The sequence below is a fragment of the Syngnathus floridae genome, chromosome 2, assembly GCF_059516105.1.
Source record: "Syngnathus floridae isolate MCC-2025c chromosome 2, RoL_Sflo_1.0, whole genome shotgun sequence".
Taxonomy (NCBI): Eukaryota; Metazoa; Chordata; class Actinopteri; order Syngnathiformes; family Syngnathidae; genus Syngnathus; species Syngnathus floridae.
In genome coordinates this window covers 5,285,001-5,312,434 of record NC_142414.1, presented here as the reverse complement: position 1 = coordinate 5,312,434, position 27,434 = coordinate 5,285,001, and the positions used below count along the sequence as shown (strand labels likewise).

General features: G+C 43.8%; 2 protein-coding genes across 7 annotated transcripts in view; one reads left to right on the top strand and one right to left on the bottom strand.

Moving 5' to 3' along the window:
* Positions 1–24,288, bottom strand: part of irak1 (interleukin-1 receptor-associated kinase 1) — a 40,751-nt gene extending 16,463 nt beyond the window's left edge. Inside the window, exons 1-13 of one of the 6 annotated variants that reach the window (XM_088369817.1) lie at positions 24,212–24,288; positions 20,436–20,509; positions 18,349–18,516; positions 18,159–18,278; positions 16,291–16,364; positions 16,044–16,223; positions 9,012–9,076; positions 8,824–8,932; positions 8,619–8,740; positions 4,623–4,836; positions 3,093–3,161; positions 2,931–3,018; positions 2,764–2,861 (exon numbers count right to left, since the gene is read on the bottom strand). In XM_088369817.1, coding sequence (XP_088225943.1) covers positions 2,764–2,861; positions 2,931–3,018; positions 3,093–3,161; positions 4,623–4,836; positions 8,619–8,740; positions 8,824–8,932; positions 9,012–9,076; positions 16,044–16,223; positions 16,291–16,364; positions 18,159–18,278; positions 18,349–18,516; positions 20,436–20,509; positions 24,212–24,273 — 1,443 coding nt within the window. In that variant the 5' untranslated portion in view covers positions 24,274–24,288. Of the gene's footprint in view, positions 1–2,763; positions 2,862–2,930; positions 3,019–3,092; positions 3,162–4,622; positions 4,837–8,618; positions 8,741–8,823; positions 8,933–9,011; positions 9,077–16,043; positions 16,224–16,290; positions 16,365–18,158; positions 18,279–18,348; positions 18,517–20,435; positions 21,130–24,189 lie in introns of those variants that run through there. The other 5 variants (XM_088369818.1, XM_088369820.1, XM_088369821.1 and 2 more) reach the window with 5 other exon arrangements.
* Positions 23,838–27,434, top strand: part of mecp2 (methyl CpG binding protein 2) — a 12,151-nt gene continuing 8,554 nt past the window's right edge. The window contains exons 1-3 of the mRNA XM_088369816.1: positions 23,838–23,974; positions 27,170–27,311; positions 27,396–27,434. The exon at positions 27,396–27,434 is cut by the window's right edge and continues 158 nt beyond it. Coding sequence (XP_088225942.1) covers positions 23,943–23,974; positions 27,170–27,311; positions 27,396–27,434 — 213 coding nt within the window. The 5' untranslated portion in view covers positions 23,838–23,942. The remainder of the gene's footprint in view (positions 23,975–27,169; positions 27,312–27,395) is intronic.

Here is a 27,434-nt window from a genome sequence, read left to right as displayed (position 1 = left end):
GCCGTGTCAGAAAGCTCGGTGCACACTCACAAGTGCGTGTACGTACTCAGTAGTACGGACACGGCGCACTCGCGCTCTATTTGTATCAGTGCTGAATTTAGAGCGTGGGCTGTGACGACAGCATTCTTGTAATTCGCGCGCCGAGCTTTCAGATACAGTTTTACGCTAAAGCCACCCACAAACCTTCCCCTGGAATCCTTCCATTAAAATGAATCGCCCAAGGAAAAGCAAGGTGGACACTGAGTGCCGAGTGTTTAAAAAAGAGTGGACAATTTGGCTTGATGTATGCGACGTGACGTTCAGCCACATGAACATCAACATCAACCCGTCACAGATCTAGGTAAACGGACCAACACCTCGGATATCTCCTAAGAATTGCCACAACAAATTTTACTCCAGACTATGACGCACTAGCAAAAAAAGGGAGACCAACACTGAAAATTAAGGGAAGGCTCTCAAGTTTGTTGTAAAAAAATGCATTTTGAATATGATTTGTACAAATAGCAGGGATTGAAACTAGTGACCATTCTCATTTTCAAACAATGCAGGATACTCAAGGACATTGATGCACCACCTGTTTGCGACTAATCTTAACCTGTAAAGTTCTTAAGGCTTACTTTGAGGAAGTGTTTCCCGTTTCCTCACCTCTTTTACCAGGTGTTTGTGAGTTAAAATTCTGCTCTGAATTTCAGATACCCCTCACCATGTTGCGGTTTTGATTACTTTATTTGGATGTATGCTTTCACCGATTCTTCAAGATGATATATTTGGTCGTAATGTTTGCCGTTTGATGTGATCTCATAAGATAAACATCTTTCATTAATCTGACCTGCAGGCAGTGAAGTGATGGAGACTGTTATTCATAATAACAGTGTCGTATTTTATGAGAATCACTGATAGCAGTTTTATGGTGAATTTTCTTTTTTTTTAATGCTGTTAATAAATGCATTTGTTTTCAAAAAACCTTTTTTGAATATCCATGCTTTACTACCTACTAAAGGCCAAAACCTTTTATGCAATGACCTTTACAGGTCGTTTATATTACTTCACACAAACACTACATCCATCTACTCCTGGTTCGGCCCTCCGGTCCAAATTTAGAACCCACTTCGGCCCGCAAGTCAAAAAGTTTGCCCACCCCTGGTTTATCCTGTTGTTGCTTGTTCATGACTGTTCTTGGTGTGGGATTTTGTCGAATAAATTGCCCCCCAAAATGCGATTTATACTCCGAAAATTACGGTATAACAAATTTTTATATATATATATGTGTGTGCGCATGCCGTTGTGGTGGGCGGGATGCTCGTGAGTCGCCGAGGCTAACGTTGCCCAGGCAGCTGGCTGGCCGCTCCTCCCCATATATAAAAAAATACGGATTTACACGATTCACGAAGATACAGTCGACGGAAAAAAACACGGAAATCCGCGGATCCATGGAAAATTCTCATCCCTGCATAATGATAGTAGACCTATTCAGAATCTTGATGAATGTAACTACTTGACTCAACACTGACCTTTAAACCACATATTGAATGTTTTGAAGAAAATTAATTTTGGTGCTGGTGTTTTGTTTCGGTTGAAGCACTAGTTTACATTTAATGTCAGAAAAAAAGATCTGTCTGCTCTGGACAACCTTGCTTATATTTGATAAAAATGTGCTCCAAGTTGCATTGTCAACTGGTAAAACTTACTTCAGCGCTTGGATGCTTTTCTGAATTACTATTTAATGTTTGCATGGTGTGATTGTGAGCACCCTGGCCTCTAATTCTAGGAATACAAGTTCAAGTAATGGTGGAACCTCGAATTTGTAATAATTTACCTGGAAAAAACATTTGGAAATTCCAATTCAGTACTTTGTCTACAGCCCTATTAGTGAGTAAGGCCTGCCTCCACTAATTTTGTTAATTTAGTGAAGCGCGCCTTATACGTCATGCTCAGAAAAGTTCTACTCCTCCTGGCTTATTGACAGGGTTCCATGGTGTAATGGTGAGCACTCTGAATCCAGCAATCTGAGTTCAAGTCTCGGTGAGACCGCAATTATTTTGTTATTGTGCAGGGAGAACGTTGCAAAATGGTAGCTTGTGTACTGCCCCATGAAACCATATGCCTTGCCAAACCTCAAGGTTCCATGGTGTAATGGTTAGCACTCTGGACTCTGAATCCATGACCTGAGTTCAAGTCTCGGAGGGACCTCAAATATTTGGTCATATACCGAGGAAAAAGAATACATTTGCTCCGGTGCTGCCCAATGAAACCATATGCCTCCCTTTGACTGGGCCTGAGAACTCTGAATCCAGCGATCGGAATTCAAGTCCCGTGGGTCCTCAAATAGTTTGTCATTTAGCTGGAAAAAAAATTGCAAAATGGTAGCTTGTGTGCTGCCCAAAGGAAACAATCATCCCATCACAAATTTGCTAAATCAATGATGACAGCATGTGTAACAAATACGAAGTACCTAATTCGCCATGAGGCAATACTAGACGTTGTTTGTGATGGCATTTGGCTTGCACCTCAGCTGAAGAAATTGGTGGTAGGCTTGGAAAATTCTTTCTTTGTGAGGCACCATAGTGTGTGTGCTTCAAAATGGATGCACTTCAAACTTAGGTCATTTGTATTCTATAAATTCACCAGTAGGTGGCAAAAAACATACACACTATCCTTTTAACAGCATTTCCATTTGTTTTTAATGGACCTCTAATGCGCCGATACTCTAACGTGACTGGGGCTGGGATGGGCCTCTTATAGCTGCTCTAGTTATAAACAAACCTCCGTCATGGCGGGCCTCTTCTTCCATTTCCTTTCTAGACACCTACAGGCCAGCTCCACCATGTCCATGTTCCCAGCCAGCTCTGTGGGATCCCCTGCTGATGCCAAAAAATAGGTCAAAAGAGACTCTACGAGATCAGAGGGTAGCCCAACAGGAAAACACTGACCAGTGATTAGTCGCCGATCCAGCTGTTTACTCCAGGCCGCTGTGTAAGAATCTGCCGGGTCTTCCTGAACCTCCTGGATTACGTCCTTCTGCGGAACCACAGGAATATTTCTGAGTGTCTGTACGCTCACACGTGAGCTTTGTAGGAGTAAAGAGTTCAAACCAGGTAAATATCTCCCAACTTCTTGTTTTCCTCCAGAGCTCGCCGACCTGTCAGTACCTCCAACAACACCTGCAACACACACATGCACACGCGCACACACAATGTGAGGATCTGTATCATGCTGCCTTGAGGAACAGGAGACAAATGCAAAAAAATGACCAGTTCCGGGATGGTGACGAGACTGCATACAGACAGGAGGTGGAGCGGCTGGTCCACTGGTGCAGCCAAAACCACCTGGAGTTGAACCCGCTCAAGACCATGGAGATGACAGTGGACTTCAGGCGAGACCCTTCACCACTTTCCCCCCTCACTATCCACAGTAATACTATTCTCTCCACAGACACCTTCAAGTTCTTGGGATCCACAATCTCTCAGGACCTGAAATGGACCAGCCACATAGACTCTGTCCAGAAGAAGGCCCAGCAGAGGTTGTAGTTTCTGTGATAGCTCAGTAAGTTCAACCTGCCACAGGAGCTGCTGAAGACCTTCTATACTGCCATCATCCAGTCCATCCTCTGCACCTCCATCACTGTCTGGTTTGGATCAGCCACCAAACATGACAAGCACAGACTGCAACGGACAATCAGGACTGCAGAAAAGATCATCGGGACCAACCTCCCATCTATCAGGGACTTGTACCTGTCCAGGACCAGGAAACGTGCAAGTAACATCTCTACAGACTCTTCTCACCCAGGTTGCAGTCTGTTTGAACTACTCCCCTCCGGACGGCGGTACAGAGCGCTGTACGTCAAAACCAGCAGACATAGAGACAGGTTCTTCCCCCAGGCTGTCGCTCTGATGAACTCACACCATTCTTAGAGTCTCAGAGACATTGCTGTGCAATAACATCCTACTCCCGACACTTCATCTTTGAATTGTTTATATTATTTGTACTATGTGTCCTCTCTGCATCCATTGCAGTCTGGTCATCCTGGATGAGGGATCCTACCATCTGTGGTCTCTTCTCAAGGTTTCTCATTTCCCCTAGTAGGAGTTTTAAGTTTTTCCTTGCCCTCCTGGGAGTTTAAGATCAGGGAATATTTGAGAATAATTGTCAATTTTTGCACATGTCCTGAATGTTGTTAGCTACATAAATGTTGTACAGAGAACAAGATGTACCGGAATCAAATTCCTTGTTTGGCATGCTCAAACTTGGCAAATAAAAATTTAATTGACTTGATTAAAGCAGTGGTTCTGAACCTTGTTGGAGGTACCGAACCCCACCAGTTTCATATTTCATATTCACCAAAATTTTTTTTTTAAATCAAGACATAGATGTTTTTTACTGCTGCACAAAATGAGCCGTGCATGAACATCACCTTGTTCAAAGAACAAATCCAACACAATGCATGAACTCACAACAAATTACATACTGGCAAATCAGAATTTACACGATAAATCAGGTTTGTTCGGACCTTCTCAGTGGAGGCTTTGTCGAACCCCTGACACCGACTCACGGAACTCCTAGGGTTCAATCGTACCCAGGTTAAGAACCACTGAGCTAAAGTAATGAATATTTTAGGGACTCACAACACCAAAGCTGTAGACATCCACCGGTGTCCCTGGCTGTCCATCCCTCATGTACTCCTCTGGCAGGTATGCCAGTGTTCCCCTCACTTTGGACTTTTGGCCCAGTGTGGTCGTCTTGGACACCAGACGGTTCGACGAGTTTGGAGACACAAAGCGAGCCAAGCCAAAGTCAGCAAGCTTTGCTACCAGATGGCGGTCTAAAAGGATGTTTGAACTGCAACAAGAAGTGGAAGCAATGGAGAACCAAGTGAGCTACTTGATGTGACCATATGGCTGGATCTCTTGAAGTATGGTCTAATTCTATGTTCAAATGCTGACTCTCTTCAAGGGTAATTATTTTCTTCCCTTGAGAAACAATTGTCCGATTTAACTGCTTACAATATTGCCGACATAGTGCAGAGAAATAATAAACAACTTGACTGAGATTTGCGCTGTCGTTTTTGTGTGAATCTATTTTGAGAGGTGGAAATTGGCCTGGTGACCAATTCCAGTTTATAACATGTCAATACAGTCATTCATTAAGATCTCTTTCTACCCTTAAAAAGCATTAGCTTCAAAAACAGCTGTTACCAATAAACGAGTACAATATCAATACAACACAATACCATTTAATCGAGGCCCACCTTGTCAGAAAGTCATGTCATGTCATCATTAAAGAATAGGTTTTGCTCGTCACCTCATTGATTCCACAAGGTGGCACTCACTATCTACTACTGTAATAAACCTTGGGGCACACTGAAAGATTTTAAAATTGTCAGCTGATTTAAATTATGAGAGAGCCCACATGGGATGCAAACAATTAAGGGTATAACAGTTTTGAACATACCATTTACGTATGTATAGTGAACACGGCTGGTAAGATTATTGGTGCTTCACTCCCCTCCCTGAAGGGCATTTACGCCTCCCATCTCGCCCGCAAGGCGACCACGATTGTGAGTGATGTGAGTCACCCCGCTCACTCTTTGTTTGATCTTCTACCCTCTGGAAAGAGGTACAGGAGCCTGCGCTCCTGCACCGCCAGACTCACCAGCAGCTTCATTCTCCAGGCTTTTAGGATCCTGAACTCTCTTCCCCCTTCTGCGTAGCGTCCTGTACTTATTTATTGTGTTATTTGTTTATTTATTATTTATTCATCACTCTTATTTATTCATTGATTGTGCCTTCTTGTTTTATTTTTCTTGTGTTGTTTACTTGTATGTACATTGTGAACTATGTCTTGTCACCATGGGATAGTGGGAACGTAATTTCAATCGATCTCTGTGTGTTTTGGCACGTGAAGACATTGACAATAAAGCAGACTTTGACTTTTGACTTTGTTGTGCAGCCACATGGCAAGAGCAACGCATCACACGAAGGGATTTTATTCATGAACACATTGGACGGGAAATCTCGCAAAACCTTAATCCATTTATGACAGGAGCGTTTCAAGCGCTAGAGCCAGTGTCATGTTGCGCATTTCTTCCTTTAAGACTGTGAACGCATCATTTTGTTTTCCTTGACTAACTCTCTCTCTCTCGTAGCCAAAGAAATGCATCAGAACACGTAACAGCGCTGTTGGCTCGTAGAATCTGCAGGAATATTTTTCGAGCGTGGTAGCTGTAGGAATTTCAATGTTAGTGACATGCTTGAGTAGTTCGAACCAGGGAAACCATTAGATCAGGTTTGTGGCTAAAAATATGTTTGGGTACAATAGGGACAACGAAGAAGAAGATTTTGAAGGCTTCTAGTCAGAATTTTAATGTAGGCGCATTTCAAACGCACCTGTCCCGTGGGGAAAAAGGTAGAACTTTTAAAAAAATTATATTGAATGTTTACAGACATAAACTCAGGTTTGTGTGAACGCAACAAGTGTAAGATCTCAAATGTTTTTGGAATAATGTTTCTGCTACAGGGGCTGAGCTATCAATTATTAAGTATAATAATATTAAGTGTTGACAATATTGTTGAATTTTCAGTAACACTTCAGGTTTTCACGAGTGCTTCTAAAGTTGCCCTTAGGTTTTATGAGAGTGTTTTACCAAGCGCTTTAGGGCTTTAAACGTGAGTAAACAAACATGGCGGACAAAAAAACATCAGTTTTTGGTTTGCTTTTAGCAGAAAAAAAGTGTCCTAAAAAGAAAAGACGTTGGTCAAAGGACTGGAGACAGCGCAAGCACTGACTTTCTGTTGCGCTATGACTGTTTTCATTCTCCATCCCACTTCCTCGCCACCTCATCACATTGCTTTCCGATTGGCTGCGCGTCACTGTCAACCGAGTGTGTAGTCTTTTTCCTCGTGGGACATCCCACAGTCTGAAGTCGGGCCAAAAAAAACGTAAAATATTTTTTCACACTAGCTCATCTGCAGCCATTTAGCAAATTTTATGATCTACCGTGCCTCCAAAGTAATGTCTTATGTAATTACTAGAGTATATTTCTGAAATTAACGCTTTGAATAAAATGCTATGGTAAGTGTGTCATGTATATGATGAACACAAGATATACAAACTTCACATGTATTTAGCATGTATGTGTTATGTGCAAGTTTACATCAGCTAGGAACTTGGCAGGTATTTAGTGTGCCTGTTTCACAAATGCTTGCCATTGCCAATATGTACTTTATGTATAGTAAACTAGTAAATGGTAATAGTTTTGGTAATTTGTCCCAGTTTTCAACTGATGTGTTTGTATCAATGTAATAAAGCAGTTCAAGTGCAGAAATAATTGATTTTGAGAAAAAAACAAAACAAGAAAGGAAGTCTGGATAAACTTTGTACTTAATAAAGTTATCATATTATCCATTATTAATAATAATGACAGTACGAATAATTAATTACACAAAATTCTATGATAATGTTATATTTTCCCAGCTCTTTTGTCTTTAATGCTCACTATGCTATCAGTAACTACCAGAAGACTGCTTATTCTCAATTGAACCATTTAATGGATGCCATAGAGATCAAGATAGAGCCATGGAGCCTTTTCTGCGAGATTGCAGAAGAAGGTCTAATGCCCACCTCCAGGAGTCCTACTTAGTATATACCGTATTGGCCCAAATATAAGACGATGTTTTTTGCATTGAAATAAGACTGAAAACGTGGGGGTCGTCTTACATTTGAGGTCTAGACATGAGACCCATTCACTTGTGCGCAGCGGTAAGTTAAAGGTTGCTGGTATTGACTGAGTATGTTGCTGTGATCGTGTGCATCTTTGACACAAAGTGAGTATATACATTTCATTGTTACTACTGTCCACTGTTAGACTTCACTTTGATGGTTAATGCAGTTATTGCAATTTTGTTGTTTTATCACTATTTACATTTCAAAAACCAGAAGCCATTCATTTACAAATGTGATTGCACTTTAGTTTACACATTTAAATGTTTAGATATTAAAATGTGATAGACAGTTTTTGCATGGTTTGAATGAGGCCAAATAACATGCTTTTTCTCTCGAATATATTGTTATAATCATTTCTTTCAGATGTAATCATTGTCTGTATAAAAATTAAATTTGGTGTTCAAAAAGTCTTTTTTTCAAACTTGAGTCTTGAAAAAGAGGGGGTCGTCTTATCATCAGGGTCGTCTTATATTCGGGCCAATACGGTACTCTTGACCTACAAGGGGGCGACTGCCTAGCCTGTGTGATAATGTGTGACCTCGCAGTCTGAACTGAAATCAACTCATATGTATGTGCAAAGAGAAGGGAAGGCCAGCGAAAAGCAAGAAAAGATAAGGGGCATAGCTCAAGCTACCTATCTAATCATGTGTGGCAAAGAGGCCTATTCTAATACTAACAACAATAAAAACAGATGGACATTTTTGTTACTCGAGTTTATCAATTATCACACAACCCCTGTATTATGATGACGGTGGCAAAATAACGCTCAATTCTCAATTAAGGACTCTGAGTGGACTAAAGAATAAATAAAGCACAGTTGTGTGAATTTTTCTGGTTATTCTGGATATGCAATTAATTATTTCCAATAATAATAATTGTGTTTTTTGTGTTGTGTCAACCTTTTCACATCTCCGTGGATTACAGGCGTGTGTTCCTCTGGAGGAAAGTGAAGGTACTGCAATGCTGCTGATGCCTCATGAACAATGCGGACCCTCAGATCCCATGTGAGAGCAGAAGACACCTAAACACACACGCAGACATCTCTATGCATGTTTGTGTGTGTGTGTGTGTGTGTGCGTGTGCGTGTGTGTATGCATGGATTACGCTGTGCAGTTGATCTTCCAGTGATCGTTTTTCCATGTAGCTGTAGATGAGACAAACACTTGGTCCTTGACAGAATCCAAGCAGGTCTACAATGTTCGGGTGTCTGAACCTGAACCACAAAATGGAATCACATATTTTGCACAGGAACACATGCGTTGTTTTAAGCGTGTGCACTTGAGGACACTCACTTTGAGAGTTTTTCCACTTCCGTGTTGAAGCTCTCCTTAAGCATGTTGAAGTCGTGCACACAGTCCTATCAACAAGACTGTGTTTGCATCATCCAATTATTAGATCAAATCATTATCAAAGTCAAACATTGTAAGAGGATGTAAATTGTTAAGTGGACTGTTACCTTAGAATAAGAAACAAAAATTTTGCCCAAAAATAGGCCTTTGACTTCAAGTTATGACACAAATGTCCAAATGTTTCTTTGCTTTTATACTCTTTTTTTCATTTAATTGTGTATGCTATTTTGTGTTTGTACGGCGACCTTGAGTGCCTTGAAAGGCGCCTTATAAATAAAATGTATTATTATTATTATTATTATTTGGTATGGAAGTACACAAATGAGATCACATCTTTCAATGGGAAACATTTATTTTTTCAAAACAGCCACCAATTTGCCAAAGATACTCTGGCGCATGTCTTTGCTTCTGTTACTGCTACAATGACACATTTGCTGTCAAAGTATACATTTTGTGGTCAAGGAATCCAATAAAATTGATTTCAAGTTTCATGAATGAACAGAAACTTTCAACAAGTATTAAAGCTACTTAAGCTACTTCGATATACTAGTCATCGAAGGCCTGGCCAACCCGCGGCTCCCAAGCTGCATGCGGCTCTTTGCCTGGTTTCATGCGGCTCTTTTACGTTCATATAAACATTTGTGTTTGTGGGTGTTTTTTGTGCATGTTCGCTGCGCTTGAGTTCAATATGGTATTTTCGTAGTAGGAGGGGCAAACCCATTCGAGTAAACAATTAGTGTCAATTTCGCTCTCAAAATGGCAGGGAAAAAATGTACAGCTAAACGAAAATATGAAGATGAACACAGGACGTTTTTAACAGAGTGGGAAAGTGTATATTCTTTTGTTGAACGTAATGGCAAGCCATTCTGCCTGATATGTCAGACGGCATTAGCGCATTTCAAAGCTTCAAACCTTAAGCGCCACTTCAGCTCACTCTATGCTAACATCGATAAGGACTTTCCAAACGGGACTGAATTCCGCAAGCTCAAGTTGGACACTGAAAAGTCAGGCAGAAAAACAGGTACAGTTTTTCCCCAAAATTACGAAGCGCTCAGAGACTGTCACACTTGCATCGCATCAACTGGCTTGGAACATTGCACGGGCTAAAAAGCCATACAAGGAAGGGGAGTTCGTTAAAAAATGCCTCAGTGACATTGTTGAAATCTTGTCTCCTGAAAATGACAAACTAAAACGAATGGTATTAGACATCCAACTGTCCCGCCACACTGTTGAACACAGAATATCGAACATTAACAGAAATGCCAGAAGTCGCACTAAGCAACATGCATAGTACCGTATTTTTCGCACTGGATTATAAAGCGCACCCTCATAGAATTTTTTATTTTAGAAATGGTTGTACTATGTTCATCTTGTTTTCAATTGTCAATTATTTTACTGGTTCTTTTATCACAAGCAAATTATTTAGGTTTCATTACCTGACATGTTTCGGCTATCACTTCCGCCTTCATCAGAGTCATCTGATGAAGGTGGAAGTGATAGCCGAAACACTCTGATGAAGGCGGAAGTGATAGCCAAAACATGTCAGGTAATGAAACCTAAATAATTTGTTTGTGATAAAAGAACCAGTAAAATAATATTTTAGAAATTATTTCATATATAGGGCGCACCGGATTAAAAGGCGCATAAAATAGAAGCTATACTGCAAGAAACTGAGGTTGACTAGGGTTGCGGTATGCATCCTCTAGTCAATAACTAATGAGCCCTCTGTAAACAATCGCGTTTCTCAAACTATCTCCAATAAAATGATCGGAACTGACTAAAGTTCAATCTAACACATTGGTACTGCTTACTTATGTTTCCCTTCTATATCGATCCGTAAATTTACTCAAAACTTTAACGGAGCAGCCTATTTTGAAATGTTTGTGTGTGTGTGAGACAGTGCACACAATGTTCATTGTTGAAAATGACTGGCCTGTGATCAATTTCTGTCATCATGTTGGCGTGTGACATGATAATGTCACACAATAAATTTGGCTGAGCAGAGTTGTGTGTGTGTGTGTGTGTGTGTGTGTGTGTGTGTGTGTGTGTGTGTGTGTGTGTGTGTGTGTGTGTGTGTGTGTGTGTGTGAGAGAGAGAGAGAGAGAGGGAGAGGGAGAGAGAGGGAGGAAGGCATGGCGTGATGTTCATGTGTGCCCATGTGTATGATGTGGCTCTTTGCGGTAACACAGTAAAAAAATGTGGCTCTTAGTCTGACTGGTTGGCCATTCTTATATATTTCAACCAATAAAGAGCAAACTAGTTCCCACAACAACTCATCCCATCCGAACCTAGGGCTAAGTGAGCTGTGGCAGGTGCTCTTGTCAGAGGTCACATTTTGAGGTACGTGTAAGTTTTTTTAATATGTTATATATTTTATATATATATTTTTTATATAATAAATAACTCGCTACCCCTCCGTGAGTCGTCACCTTATCGTGGTGGAGGGGTTTGCGCGCCCCTATGATCCTAGGAGCCATGTTGTCGGGGGCTTCATGCCCCTGGTAGGGTCACCCATGGCAAACGGGTCCTAGGTGAGGGCCCAGACAAAGCACGGCTCACCCAAGCCCCTTATGACGAAAAACACAAATGGACTTTGTTTTCCCTCGCCCGGACGCGGGTCACCGGGGCCTCCCTCTGGAGCCAGGCCTGGAGGCGGGGCTCGAAGGCGAGCGTCTGGTGGCCGGGCCTTCGCCCATGGGGCCCGGCCGGGCATAGCCCGAAATGGAAACGTTCCCCCTTCCCATGGGCTCACCTGTGGGAGGGGCCGAAGGGGTCGGGTGCAATGTGAGCTGGGCGGCGGCCAAAGGCAGGGAACTTGGCAGTCTGATTCCCGGCTGCAGAAGCTGGCTCTTGGGACATGGAATGTCACCTCTCTGGCTGGAAAGGAGCCCGAGCTGGTGTGCAAGGCAGAAAAATTCCGACTAGATATAGTCGGACTAGCCTCCACGCACAGTTTGGGTTCCGGTACAAGCCCTCTTGAGAGGGGCTGGACTCTCTTCCACTCTGGAGTTGCCCACGGTGAGAGGCGTCGAGCAGGTGTGGGTATACTTATTGCCCCCCGGCTGGGCGCCTGCACATTGGGGTTCACCCCGGTGAACGAGAGGGTAGCCTCCCTCCGCCTTCGGGTGGGGGGACGGGTCCTGACTGTTGTTTGTGTCTATGCACCAAACGGCAGCTCAGAGTACCCACCCTTCTTGGGGTCCCTGGAGGAAGTGCTGGAGAGCGCTCCTTCTGGGGACTCCATCGTTCTACTGGGTGACTTCAATGCTCACGTGGGCAATGACAGTGAGACCTGGAAGGGCGTGATTGGGAGGAACGGCCCCCCCGATCTGAACCCGAGCGGTGTTCTATTGTTGGACTTCTGTGCTCGACACGGATTTTCAATAATGAACACCATGTTCAAGCATAAGGGTGTCCATGTGTGCACTTGGCACCAGGACACCCGAGGCCACAGTTCGATGATCGACTTTGTAGTCGTGTCGTCGGATTTGCGGCTGCATGATTTGGACACTCGGGTGAAGAGAGGGACGGAGCTGTCAACTGATCACCACCTGGTGGTGGGTTGGCTCCGATGGTGGGGGAAGATGCCGGTCCGACCTGGCAGACCCAAACGCTCTGTGAGGGTCTGCTGGGAACGTCTGGCAGAATCTCCTGTCAGGAAGAGCTTCAACTCCCACCTCCGGCAGAGCTTTTCCCACGTCCCGGGGGAGGCGGGGGACATTGAGTCTGAGTGGACCATGTTCCGCGCCTCCATTGTTGAGGCGGCCGACCGGAGCTGTGGCCGTAAGGTCGTTGGTGCCTGTCGTGGCGGCAATCCCCGAACCCGCTGGTGGAAACCGGCGGTAAGGGATGCCGTCAAGCTGAAGAAGGAGTCCTATCGGGCCGTTTTGGCCTGCGGGACTCCGGAGGCAGCTGACAGGTACCGGATGGCCAAGCGGAACGCGGCTTCGGCGGTTGCTGAGGCAAAAACCCGGGTGTGGGAGGAGTTTGGTGAGGCCATGGAGATTTACTTTCGGACGGCTTCGAGGAAATTCTGGTCCACCATCCGGCGTCTCAGGAGGGGGAAGCAGTGCAACGTCAACACTGTTTACAGTGGGGATGGCGTGCTGCTGACCTCGACTCGGGACGTCGTGAGTCGGTGGGGAGAATACTTCGAAGACCTCCTCAATTCCACCTACACGCCTTCCATTGAGGAAGCAGGGCCTGGAGACTCTGAGGCGGATTCTCCAATCTCTGGGGTCGAAGTCACTGAGGTAGTTAAAAAAGTCCTCGGTGGCAAGGCCCTGGGGGTGGATGAGATCCGCCCGGAGTTCTTAAAGGCTCTGGATGTTGTGGGGCTGTCATGGCTGACACGCCTCTACAACGTTGCGTGGACATCGGGGACAGTGCCTCTGGATTGGCAGACTGGGGTGGTGGTTCCCCTCTTTAAGAAGGGGGACTGGAGGGTGTGTTCCAATTACAGGGGAATCACACTCCTCAGCCTCCCTGGTAAGGTCTATTCTGGGGTGCTGGAGAGGAGGGTCCGTCGGGAGGTCGAACCTCGGATTCAGGAGGAGCAGTGTGGCTTTCGTCCTGGCCGTGGAACAGTGGACCAGCTCTACACCCTCGGTAGGATCCTCGAGGGTGCATGGGAGTTCGCCCAACCAGTCCACATGTGTTTTGTGGACTTGGAGAAGGCGTTCGATCGTGTCCCTCGGGAGGTTCTGTGGAGGGTGCTTCGGGAGTACGGGGTGCCGAGCCAACTGATAAGGGCGGTTCGGTCCCTGTATCACCAATGCCAGAGTCTGGTCCGCATTTCCGGCAGTAAGTCAGATTCGTTCCCAGTGAGGGTTGGACTCCGCCAAGGCTGCCCTTTGTCACCGATTCTGTTCATAATTTTTATGGACAGAATTTCTAGGCGCAGCCGAGGCGTTGAGGGGGTCCGGTTTGGGGACCTCAGCATCGCGTCTCTGCTTTTTGCAGATGACATGGTGCTGTTGGCTTCTTCAGGCCGTGATCTCCAGCTCTCGCTGGAACGGTTCGCAGCCGAGTGTGAAGCGGTCGGGATGAGGGTCAGCACCTCCAAATCCGAGTCCATGGTCCTTGATCGGAAAAGGGTGGAATGACCTCCGGATCGGGGATGAGATCCTGCCCCAAGTAGAGGAGTTCAAGTATCTTGGAGTCTTGTTCACGAGTGAGGGGAGGATGGAGCGTGAGATCGACAGGCAAATCGGTGCAGCGTCGGCAGTAATGCGGACCCTGTACCGGTCCGTTGTGGTGAAGAGAGAGCTGAGCCAAAAGGCAAAGCTCTCAATTTACCGGTCGATATACGCTCCTACCCTCACCTATGGTCACGAGCTATGGGTCGTGACCGAAAGAACGAGATCTCGGATACAAGCGGCCGAAATGAGTTTTCTCCGCAGGATGTCCGGGCTCTCCCTTAGAGATAGGGTGAGAAGCTCGCTCATCCGGGTGAGACTCGGAGTAGAGTCGCTACTCCTCCACGTTGAGAGGAGCCAGATGAGGTGGCTCGGGCATCTTATCAGGATGCCTCCTGGACGCCTCCCTGGGGAGGTGTTCCGGGCATGTCCCACCGGTAGGAGACCCCGGGGACGACCCAGGACGCGCTGGAGAGACTATGTCTCTCAGCTGGCCTCGGAACGCCTTGGGATCCCCCGGGATGAGCTGGACGAAGTGGCTGGGGAGAGGGAAGTCTAGGAGTCCCTCCGAAAGCTGCTGCCCCCGCGACCCGACCCCGGATAAGCGGAAGAAGATGGATGGATGGATAACTCGCTAGTTAGCAACAATTTTTTTTTCACATTTTTGTCTTTCTCACACACGCACACAGCCAATGTGGGAATCGAACTCACGGTGCCGCCACACAAGACAGGCGAGTGTACCCCTACACCAGTGGTTCTTAACCTTGTTGGAAGTACCGAACCCCACCAGTTTCATATGTGCATTCACCGAACCCCTCTTTAGTGAAAAATAAAATTATTTTTTTGAAATTCAAGACATCGATGTTTTTTACTGGTGCACAAAATAAGCCGTGCATGAACATCCCCTTGTTCAAATAACAAATTCAACACAATGCATGAACTCACAACAAATTACATACTGGCAAATCAGAATTTACACAATAAATCAGGTTTGGTCGGACCTCCTCAGTGGAGGCTCTGCCGAACCCCTGAGACCGACTCACCGAACCCCTAGGGTTCGATCCCACCCAGGTTAAGAACCACTGCCCTACACCATCAGCGATCCCCGCTAGTTAGTAACCAGTTAGCTTTAATATAACTAGCTAGCTAGTCACTGTCATGATTTCTCTTTGATTTGGTTTTGATTTAGAATTGTTTCATGTTTTCCTTGTGTTCCTTTTGTATGCGTCTGTCTCGGTTATTGCGTCCACCAGTGCTCGTTTACCTGTTCCCTTGCATTGCCCAATCAGAGCTCTCCAACCCCGTGTGTTCAGGTATTCCTCGTTGTTCCGTCAGTTTGAATGTATTAAGTTCCCTGCTTTCTTTCAATCGCTGCATTGTGTTCCTATCAAGTCGTCAAGGGCCTATTTGTTCAAGACGTCTTTGTTAAAGTGGACCTCCGGAGATTCCGCCTTGTAGTCTTGATAGGAAAGGGAGCACTATTGTAAAATTTGAATATCTGGTGCCCCCATTTTTGCGTGCAGTCTTGCATTTGCTGAAATAATCCGTCTGGTTACGTTTGAATGCACGTTGCAATGTTGAGAATGACCTTCAAGCTGTCCCTTGCACCTACCACTTGCTATTGAGTGTTACAGCACATTGCTTGCCAATGAATGGAAATCTGTCTTTGTTTAAATCGCTAAGTAACCCTGATACGTCGCCGTAGGGCAATATTCAATTTGCTGTACTCATGTACACTGGCAAAACGCTTATCTGCACCCTTGTTTATACTTGTTTATACCACGCATAATGTTCGTTGACTCCACCCAACACTGTGTAATGTGTGTAATTTGCTGACCTGTTTGAATCTCTTGACTGCACAGTCAGTGTTCCTTAGTGACGCTCTGTACACAACTCCAAAGCCCCCCTCACCAATCTGCAGGGCTGGCGAAAACCCCTCAGTCCCAGCATGCACCTCTTCATAGGACCAGCACATCACTCCATAGCTGTCATCACCAGATGCCACCAATGGGGGGCCCTAGAGGATTGAGGGGATTTGTGATACATCTGTGATCATTAACATTTGTTGATGAGTGTTAATTAACCTGTAGGGTTCGAGGTTGGAAAGAATGCAAACTTGATGGGGGTGGGGCTGGTCGAGGTAGAGCTCCTTCTCCTCCTTTAGCAACGGTGAAACACAACATATATTTCATCAGTGCAATCACCAGCTCCCTGAATTAAACAAGTTTTCTGACTTCATAACATACAACAGCCTGCACACTAATGTTAAGATATTCAGTCATAATTTCTGTATGGAGTTTGCATGTTCAGCTCGTGATTATGCGGGTGTTCTCCTAGGACGGAGGCTTCCTCCCACACATATTTAAAAAATGTTTCTGGAGTTAATTGAAGACTAAATTCCATATGTGTGAATGTGAGGATAAACGATGGAGGGAGGGAGGGAGGGAGGGAGGGAGGGAGGGATGGATGGATGGATGGATGGATGGATGGATGGATGGATGGATGGATGGATGGATGGATGGATGGATGGATGGATGGATGGATGGATGGATGGATGGATGGATGGATGGATGGATGGATGGATGGATGGATGGATGGATGGATGGATGGATGGATGGGGCGACATGGATGTTTTGTTTCCTTTTGGTGTTAACTGCATATTATTATTTCATAATTGTTAAATCCAATGCCGTGGCTATTCTTCACATTCACACCTGGGGCATTATTCCTCAAGTTTATTAGTGCAAGGATTTGCAGGATTTGGATTTGTGGCCAAATTTTAGGAAACATTTTTAGAATCATGATCCTAGTAAAGATAAAAATGATTCCTGAAGAATTGTAGCTCTTAAAAGACCTCCTAAGATGATATCTGTTAAAAGCAGGCAAGAGGACTTTTAAGACAGTGGTCCCCAACCGCCGGGCAGCGGACTGGTCCGTGGGTCACTTGGTACCGGGCCACCAAGCCGCACAGATTTTTTTTTTTTTTTTAAATCGACGATCAATTAATTCAGGTCAAGACGCTCGTCCCGGTAACGTGACATGTTTCCCCAGCCGAGCCCGCAAAGCAAGCAAAAATGAGTAAGAATTTATTTTGAAAAATATAGGCGATTCTCTCCCAGTTACATCCGTCGGTTCAGGTCAAGACGCTCGTCTCGGTCATGTGACATGTCACCCCAGTCGAGCCCGCGAAGCAAGCAAAAATGAGCAAGAAACAGAGATGTTCAGAAAGCTTCTTTGGAAAGGGAAAAAAGCCCAATGAGGAAACGAAAGAAGAAGAGGCTGAGACTTCTAAGAAAAGGAAAGCTGCATTTAAAAGAACATTTCTGGAGTCCTTCTGGATATATGGATTTATCGCCACAGGTGACTCGGACGCGCCAAGCCCACTCTGCATAATATGTGGCGACAAGCTAGCTTCACGAGGCAATGAAGCCTTCAAAACTGGTTCGGCACATGGAGACCAAGCATCCTGCATTAAAAGACAAACCTTAACCACTTCGGCTGTCATTGTCTTCGATTACGCCTAGATGGGACCGGCTCGTTTCTGAGAAATAAGCTCAGTGCTCCCACTCATTCAATGAAATGGTGAGTTTTATTTTTATGTCGTTTATACTTGTTTTTATGCCAGTCGTATCATTTTATTTCATCCTATTTATATATTTATTATAAATGTATTATTTATTTATATAAATGTATTATTTATATAGAGGCCTGTCAGTGAAAATATTTCTGACACGTAACCGGTCCGTGGCGCAAAAAAGGTTGGGGACCACTGTTTTAAGCAGTTCAGGAGTTCCCTGAGCAGAGGACAAAATGACAGACAGAAGAGGCAAGAGAGATATTCTCCAAAAACAGGATGATGGTGCATTAATGAAACAAGCCATTTTACCCTCATAATAGCAAAATTGTTTAGTAAATTGTTTACTTCAGTGCGCAACTGCGCATGTTGAACTACCTGTAGTGCTGATGACATGGGTTGCCATTGGGAGAGGAGCCACTACTGTTTTGGCAGGAGGATCAAAGTTAGAGAGACTAACAGGAAGAGCATGTGGAGACTCCTTCAAAGACAACGCCCCTAAGAAGTCAAAATGACATTTAGTGGTAATCATAAGACCAGTTCAAAGGTCAGAGGTCACAAGACACACAGAGAAGGATCACGTCTCTTGGATGGAAAAGCTGATGATGCTCCAGCAGGTCCAGCAGCTCACCGACGCGTCCGTTTCTGTTGCCCCATTGGTTCATTACATAGGCTGTCCGCATCTCCTTCTTCTGAGCTAATCGCACGCTGACTTGATCTCCAAGGACCTCTGAAGCTGAGACAGAAAGTTCATTCCAAAATGGGTAAAAAGTAGTGTCATAGAAGGGCATTATGTATACTTATGTATTCTCTTAAGTCCTTCATTTCCCTCACAGAATTAATAATGTAACTTTCAGCTACATAAGTCCGGGTGTCATGTGACTTCCTGTGTGCATTTTTACGCAGCCACAGTTGCAGTATACCAGTTGCGCCAACACACCAATGACTGACAGTGGAGCGCAGCGATAAAAGTTATCAGTCAAAATTCTCTCCAAGTAAATTCACATCTAATTTTGATAAGGACATAATGAGATGCACAAGCTCGACGGGATATTATTCATCTATCAAGCGCCAGGTGTGCTTTTTTTCAACTATTGCAATGCTAGGCAGGATTGGTATTACCCAGATTTCTTTTTTAGTTTTATTTAACTTTACTTGTATTTTGTATTATGTTTCTGTTGTGTTTATTTCCATATAGTTAGATTATTGGTTTTTTTTAGTCATAAACACTCAGCACTGGGCATTTAGATGTGTGCCTGTGACTTAGATTTACTCTGGTTAGGCAATGACTTGCTTCAATATGATGTGACTCTGTTTTCTGTATTTAGTTTTATTCTATTTTTCATATTTTAATTCATTTCCACTTTTCTATTTTTCGTTTTGAAAATGATATTCTAACGAGGGGGCGATCCTAAGTGTGTCTTGTGTGTCACACCACACCGCACTAACCGAAAGACAACTATGACCCGCGGTCGGAGGCAAGCCTCGCACCGCAGTTCCCTCTGAAGCGAGGGAGCGCGCAAGCATTGCCCGCTTCTCCATCCGGTGCACTCACTTGACAGCAGTGAAGAGATACCGCATCCACCCTGTCAATGGAACCCACCAACATGTTGGCATCCCCTCCTAACCCACCTGGAGTGATGGAACTGGATGCCCCACAGGCGCCAGATTGCTTATCTCAAAGATTAAGTCATGCAAGTTTCAGCCTGTAACCTAACCTTATAAACTTGCAAGACTTATTATAATCGCAAGACTCCCCATAGAAGTTCTCCTCATCTGCTGTTGTCATTGTTGTAAAAACCACTCCTGGTGCTTGTTGTTAGGGATCTCTAATATCTAAACTGTCCACCGCGTACATGTGTCAGCTAATTATGCGTTCCTTTCATCAAAGTGAGATGTGAATTCACTTGGAGGAATGTTGAGTGATTTTCACTACTCTCTGTGGTAAATCCTTAGCTTTGCCCCCATAACTGTGCAGCCAGGATGTTGGCATAAACATTAATGCAGGGCTCAGTCACACGATGTCCAGAGGTTCATTGGTGACAAGTAGAATGCAACAATTTTGTTTTGAAAGGGCGGGTTGAAGTGGGAGTAAATTCCAAATACACTTTTAGTACACACTATGAAAGAAATAAGGAATATTTCTAATTCAATTTAGTGTTGATGGATTAATTGCCAACAGGGTGGCAAGTATGGTAACAAAACACCTGCCAGCCCATAAAACTGCCTGTTCATAATATCCTTAAATTATTGCTGATCATTTTTGTGAGAAATAATTAACTGACTAGTGCTAACACATAGATCGATATAATTAATTATTAATAATTAATTTTGAACAAAATTGTCTTTTTAGAAGAGTGTATCAAAGTAGTTGTTCTTTTCATTCATCAGTACCCAAGAAGTTGTCTTTAGATTTAAAGTCAGGGACCCCAGTTATATACACTGTCCTATTATGGAAAAAACAGTTCACCTCATCAATAACAGCTAGCTCCTCAATGAAATAAGGACCTTCAGCTATATTGACCCAATGAAATCTATAGTTGTGGTTGTGACCAAAAAATGACTTAACAGCAAGTTGGAACTGATTTATGCGATCGAATTAGGACTTTTCTATTTCACCGTCCAGTTTCATGTCGGCCGGGGATTGTGTCTCACCAAAGCGCGTCCAGTCCAGTTCTGATAGCCCATCCATGATGCAGCAGAACTCCCAGTGGACCGTGGCTGGTAGACTGTGCAAAAAGTAGCTTCTGACGTCTCTTTGGGACATTTTCTGAAGGAAACTTCAACTCTGAATGAAAACTTTACTGAATGACAAGGGAGCACAAAGATGCTAACAAGCTAACAGTACGACTCACGGCACCAAGCTGTACCAGCAGAGGCGCATACATCCGGACCTAGATCACCCGGATTCATTGGTGTTGAATGGGACCAACCTGTCCGATTCAAGGAGTACCAAAGGTTCTGCTCGGTTGCTTTCGGAGAAGTTGTTGTTCTTCTTCTTTCCTATTTTTTGGCAGTTTACCACCTGCTGTATGGGCCATTACCGCCATCTACTGGGTAGCAGGCTATGATGATGTTGTCACAGACCGAATACATAATAACACTAACAGTTAAATAAAGAAAAAAACGATATCCTTTTCATTAGCCCGGTTTTCTTAAGGAAGTCAAATAACTGACACTGAACTTTTCCTACCTTCAGAATATTTTCCATTCTAAATGCTACCTTTGCTTGCCTTCAATATTTTCCTCTCCTTCCCATACTTAACACACTCCATCAGAACATGCTGGACGGTCTCACTCTCCCCACAATGTTCACATTTCCCATCAGTATGTATGCCTATTTTATGCAGTGTCTCATTTAATCCTGTACGCCCAATTCTCACGTTCTTACTGCCTCCTCCCTCCGGTTTCTCCCTAAATATCATAATACAATGTGTTTATACTATATTACATTGCATATTAAATATATGTGTATAATATATATATATATATATATATATATATATATATATATATAGCGGAAAAACAAGTTTTTGATCGTATATATACAGAGAGAGAGAGAGAGAGAGAGAGAGAGAGAGAGAAAGAGATACACACACACTGCTCAAAAAAATTAAGGAAACACTTTGAAAACACATCAGATTTCAATGGTGAAAAAAAAATGTTGGATATCTATACTGATATGGACAGTTTAATGTCTCAGTAAGAAAAGGATGTCACATTTTTTGATGGAAATAAAAGTTTTCAGCCTACAGAGGGCTCTGTAAAAAGACACCCCAAAAATCAAAGTGAAAAAATGATATGGCAGGCTCGTCCATTTTGCCTAAATTCAATTTCTGCAACTCAAAATTCTTTTCAATATCTTGTGTGCCCCCCCCCAAGCTTTTCTGCATGCTTGACAACGTCACAGCATGCTCCTAATGAGACGACGAATGGTGTCTTGTGAGATGTCCTCCCAGATCTGTCTAAGGGCATCAGTGAGCTCCTGTAAAGTCTGAGGAGCATCCTGGCGGCATCTGATGGACCGAAACATTATGTCCCAGAGGTGTTCTATCGGGTTTAGATCAGGTGATCGTGAGGGCCATTCAATTGTGTCAATTCCTTCATCCTCCAGATACTGTCTGCAAACTCTTGCCACAATAGGCTGGGCATTGTTGTGGATCAGGAGGAACCCAGGACCTACTGCACCAGCGTAGGGTCTAACCATGGGTGCAAAGATTTCATCCCAATACCTAGTTGCAGTCAGACTGCCCTTCTCTAGCCTGTAGAGGTCTGTTCGTCCCTCCATGGAAATGCCTCCCCAGACCATCACGAACCCACCGCCAAACCGGTCATGCTGAATGATGTTGCAGGCAGCATAGCACTCTCCTTGGCTTCTCCAGACCCTTTCACGTCTATCACAGGTGCTCAGGGTAAACTTGCTCTTATCTGTGAAAAGCACAGGGCGCCAGTGGCGGACTTGCCAATTCTGGTGTTCTATGGCAAATGCCAATCGAGCTCCACGGTGCTGAGCAATGAGCACAGGGCACACTACAGGACGTCGTGCCCTGAGGCCACCCTCGTGAAGTCTGTTTCTGACTGTTTGGGCAGAGACATTCACACCAGTAGCCTGCTGGAGGTCATTCTGTAGGGCTTGGGCAGTGCTCAACCTGTCCCTCCTTGCACAAAGCAGCAGATATCGGTCCTGCTGATGGAATGAGGACCGTCTACGGCCCTGTCCAGCTCTCCGAGAGTAACTGCCTGTCTCCTGGAATCTCCACCATGCTCTGGAGATTGTCCTGGGAGACACATCAAATCTTATGGCAACAACACGCATGGATGTGCCATCCTGGAGGAGTTGGACAATCTGCGCAACTTCAGGAGGGTTAAGAAATCTCCTCATGCTCCCAGTCGTGATAATGACTCTAGCTAAAGCAAACACTTGTGGAAAAACTGTTAAAAAAAGATCAAGAGTAGGAACTTGAAATGGCCTCCACCTGCAAAAGCAGTCCTGTTTTGGGGACCATCTCGTTGTTGCCCCTCTAGTGCACCTGTTGTTAATTCCATCAACACCAATGCAGCTGAAACTGATTACAACCCCCTCTGCTATGTGCCTGACCAAAACCTTATCAGAAAAGTCTAAATGAATTCATGCCATACCCTGATAAAAAACTGTTCCTTTAATTTTTTTGAGCAGTGTATATATACATACATTCATACATACACACACGCACACGCACACGCACACACACACACACACACACATACATACATGCATTTTCTGTACCGCCTATGCCAGCAGTCATCGGGGAGTAGTCAGGGGACACCCTGAACTGGTTGGCAGCCAATCGCAGGGCACACAGACGAACAACCATTCGCACTGGCACTCGCACCAACGGGCAATTTGGAGTGCTCAATCAGCCTAGCATGCATGTTTTTGGAATGTGGAAGGAAACCGAGTGCCTTGAGAAAACCCAAGCAGGCACGGGGAGAACATGCAAACTCCTCACAGGTAGGGCTGGAGGTGGAATCGAACCCACACCCTCTGAACTGTGAGGCGGACGTGCTAACCAGTGCATCTCAAGGATAGGATTTTGGAAATTGGGGGACAGGGATCAAAGTTAGAATAACACTCTCTCTCTGTCTCTCTGTCTTTCTCTGTCTTTCTCTGTCTTTCTCTGTCTTTCTCTGTCTTTCTCTGTCTTTCTCTCTCGCTCTCTCTCGCTCGCTCTCTCTCGCTCTCTCTCTCGCGCGCACACACACACACACACACACACACACACACACACACACACACACACACACACACACACACACACACACACACACACACACACACACACACACACACACACACACACACACACACACACACACACACACACACTCACACACAAGCGCACAAAACACTGTAACTTTTAAACTTTGCCTGAAAACTACAATCTATTATTATTTATTAGGTTTTTCTTTTAATCACGCCGTTATTCCTAAACGCTGGATCAACATCTCGCGAGATCACAGCACGCCTTCCCCACTCGACTCGACATTTCAGCGTTCACGTGAACATCTCGCGATATTGCTTAAGTGACGAAGGTTGGAAAAAGAGTTAGAGGGGGCGGGGTGCAGCAGAGATGTTCTGAGGTTTTTTTTTTTTTTAATGTAAAATTATTTATTTAAATAAAAATGGCTGCCGTGGAGAGCGAGGAGGAGACAATGTACGTAAGCTCCTTTTAAAAAACATTTCATCATCTGTTAAAGAGTCGCTGTCTTGGACGCCTCCGCCATCTTTTTGTCGTCTTTTTTATTTCACTTCGAAGTGCGTTCATTTTACACCGGCCTTTCTCGGTGGAGCGAGCTTAACTGGAATACGTCACCAACTTCCAGCTTCGTGTCTACTTCAGCTGCCATTAGGGCTTGCCCGCTTGCTCACCCCGTTTCCCGCGCCACTTTACCCATTCTGCCGAGCAGACGTTCCCGCACGCCTGGAGGTTGGGCCGCGGGACGGCGATGCCATGCCCGCCTGCCGCCTTCCTGCCTCGAGCAGTCGGTGGTATTAGCACGCAGGTGTTCAGCAGGCTGCTAGCTAGTCAGTACTGAGTGTTTTCATGGTAGTGAGTGTGTATTAACACTCATTCATGAAACTAGTGTACTTGGCGTCACACACCTCCAGTCAGCATCCTTCACCCAAGTGCTGCTGAGCCAAGCATCACATGCTCTTCATGTTGTCACCAAACTTCTCAGAATATTGATCACAGTTTATGGTGCACACGTCAAGCTGCTAAAAGTCACTTTAGTGACCACTGCTAAAAGTCAGTGAAGTGACCTCGTGTGTTGCCTACTTTTCACCAGTTTATTGTTGCTGCTGCTTCAGCTTCATCATCATCACCCTCACCTCATGCCAGCCTGGGTGCTAGGGTCACTCTAAGGGGTCACACCAAAAAACTTTAGTTGAACACCTCTGATGTAATCCATGCAATTCAGAATTCAACCTCACGCACACTTAGTCCTCTTATTTATTTATTTGTTGTGTTATTTATACATTATTTATTCAGCACGCTGTTGTTTACTTGTTACTTTGGCATGTGGAGAAATTGACAATAAAGCTGACTTTGACTTTGACTTTGACTTGACAACTTCAGAGTTCACACTGCCACCACGTGATGTCAGCGCAGTGTAGACTTCAGTTCAGCAAGCGTCAAAGGAATAGTGTTGTGCTGTTTTGCTTAATTGCTTAACACTTAATCCAAAAGGAGGAACAGCCTTCTGCTGTTAAAACATGAAGATGGTGAGAAGACAAAACATTATATTCAGGAAATTACATGAGTAGAGGTCAGTATTGGCAGGACAAATGCGTTACGCTGGTGCGTTTTTTGGGGATGGCAGAGTAAGATCAGATCTGCAGATGGACATTGTTTAAAATTGACATTAAACTAAACAGCAATACAAATAAAATTAAGAGTACTGTAAGAGATTGGATTAATGTGTACTCAGCAGTAGTAGCTTGAAAGTTGTATGTTCTAGAGTTCCATGAAAGCCCCAATGTGTGGGTGAAAAAGTGGCTGATGGTCATTAGTGGAGAAGTAGGTTGTTTGTGCATTTGACAGATGGCACTGCTGTAGGTTATGACAATTAGTTTCTATATGAAGAACTACAATATTTACTCTTTTGTTTTAATCGTTCTCCGTTAACAGTTCTTGACAATTATGCATTGTTGGTAGTAACAGCGTTAAAATAAACAGCACTACTTACAGCACAACTTCATAATGATGATTAGCTGAAGCAAAATAAAATGTTATTGTTAGCCATTTGGAGATGAATGTCTGCACTGTTAATACACATGAAAGCAAGAATAGCCACTCACAATTTTTACGCATGTACTGAGCAAATGATCAAAAACAGCATCACCAGCCCAATTAATTCAACAAGTAAAGCAGCCATCTTTAAATATTTTTTTCTTATCAGAGATGCAAGTTCCCATTTCTATTTGATTTGTATTTTGAACTGATTCCAAATTTGCCCTCAGTTTTTCTATAGCACATTTTCAAAGTAATAATAATCATAATAATACTCTAACAAGAGTAGGTAATATAATAAGATATTTAGTAATAGCTATGAATTAAGTGTAATTAAATAAGAATCATTATTAATATATATTAATTCACTATGAGGTAATTTTTTTCTAAAATGTCACCGCAATAAATTACAATGCAAGGTAAAATCCATATTGCGCAACCTTCTATAGTTCAAGATGAAATAAAAAATGAAAATATCTAAAAAATCTATGCTGTTAGGAAAATGTTTTTTGTGGTTGGGGGTTTTTTTTGGGGGGGGGTGTGAGCAACTAAAGCTGATTACTGTTTTTAAGCTAATTTGCCTAGGAGCAAGTATTTCTAGTATTTGGAAAATTGTTTGGAACACATATCAACTTTGAACTCAGATGTTCCAGTACACGAGTCCACGCTGATGCCAATATTGAATGATACAGACACAGAAAATGTTGCTTTTTATTTTAATTTGTGTTAAAAAAAAAAGCTAAGATCCAATAAAAGAAGGAAGAGAATTTTTTTTTATATTTAAAAGCTGCACACAAGTATCTGTGTGTTGAAGATGACTTCCTGTAACATGCAGGCTCTGACTTCCTTAGAGAGCAAAAGCATGCATGGCTGCTCTTGTGTTAAGTTGCACGGCAGTCAGCAGCTGTACGTGATGTCATTGCTGCACCTCTTGTCATTCATCAGCGCAAGCTGTAAGATACTCAGGTGTTTAGGTTGACTTCAAAACTTCATGCTTGTGAATTCAAGGGACAGCTCTCTCCATATGGTCATGATGCAGGAGCAAGAACTATTAGTTGTGCTTTACATCAACCAAACGTCTATTTCCTGTCACATGAGAAACCAGTGAATCTAATAGTTTGTCATGTGCTGCCCAGCAAGCTTATAATAGTGTGACTCAGGAGGAGCATGGTGACACTAGTTTTAAGGCTTTGCATTTGGTATAATTTCTTGAGTACATTCATCTACTCTTTAACGGCCATTTTTAGGCTGCTCCTTTTGGTACAGGTGTCATCACAAAAACAAAAAGACGGATGAAATGAGATCTCCTTAGCTACACTGATGTCTCATGTGCATGACAGTGTTTTGAACTGAACTATTATTCAACTTAAGTATTTTCCCCAAAACATAAGTCTTTTTCCCAAACAAACTGCTGGAGTGAATGAGTGTTTGAATTTAGTGGTTCCACTGTAATTATTTATCATGCCTTAAAGATGATGTTGAAGCTTGACCTCTTCAGGAAAGAAAAATAAATCGGCATAGTGATTAGTGTCTAAAGATCATCAAACAGTTCTTGTCAGTGATTCAGTGGCATACAATTTATTTGTGATGTCATCATGGATGTTGTCTGTTACACAGAAAGGAGGAACCAGAGGGCCAGGAGGAGAGAGTACGACCACACAGTAAGACTAAGAAGGTGCGCAAGGAACGGCGCCATGTTGAACAGGTGGCAGTCTCTCAGGAGCCGTTGCCCCTGTCAGGGGTGGAGTCAAAGACCTCGGTGGGTGAAGGCGGAACTAACAGTGTAATTTTGATTATGAAGCATGCTTGTGAAGTGTGTTGAATGTCTGTGTTTCAATGGTAGCCATCAGACCCGGTGGCGGGACCCTCGCAAGCAGCATCT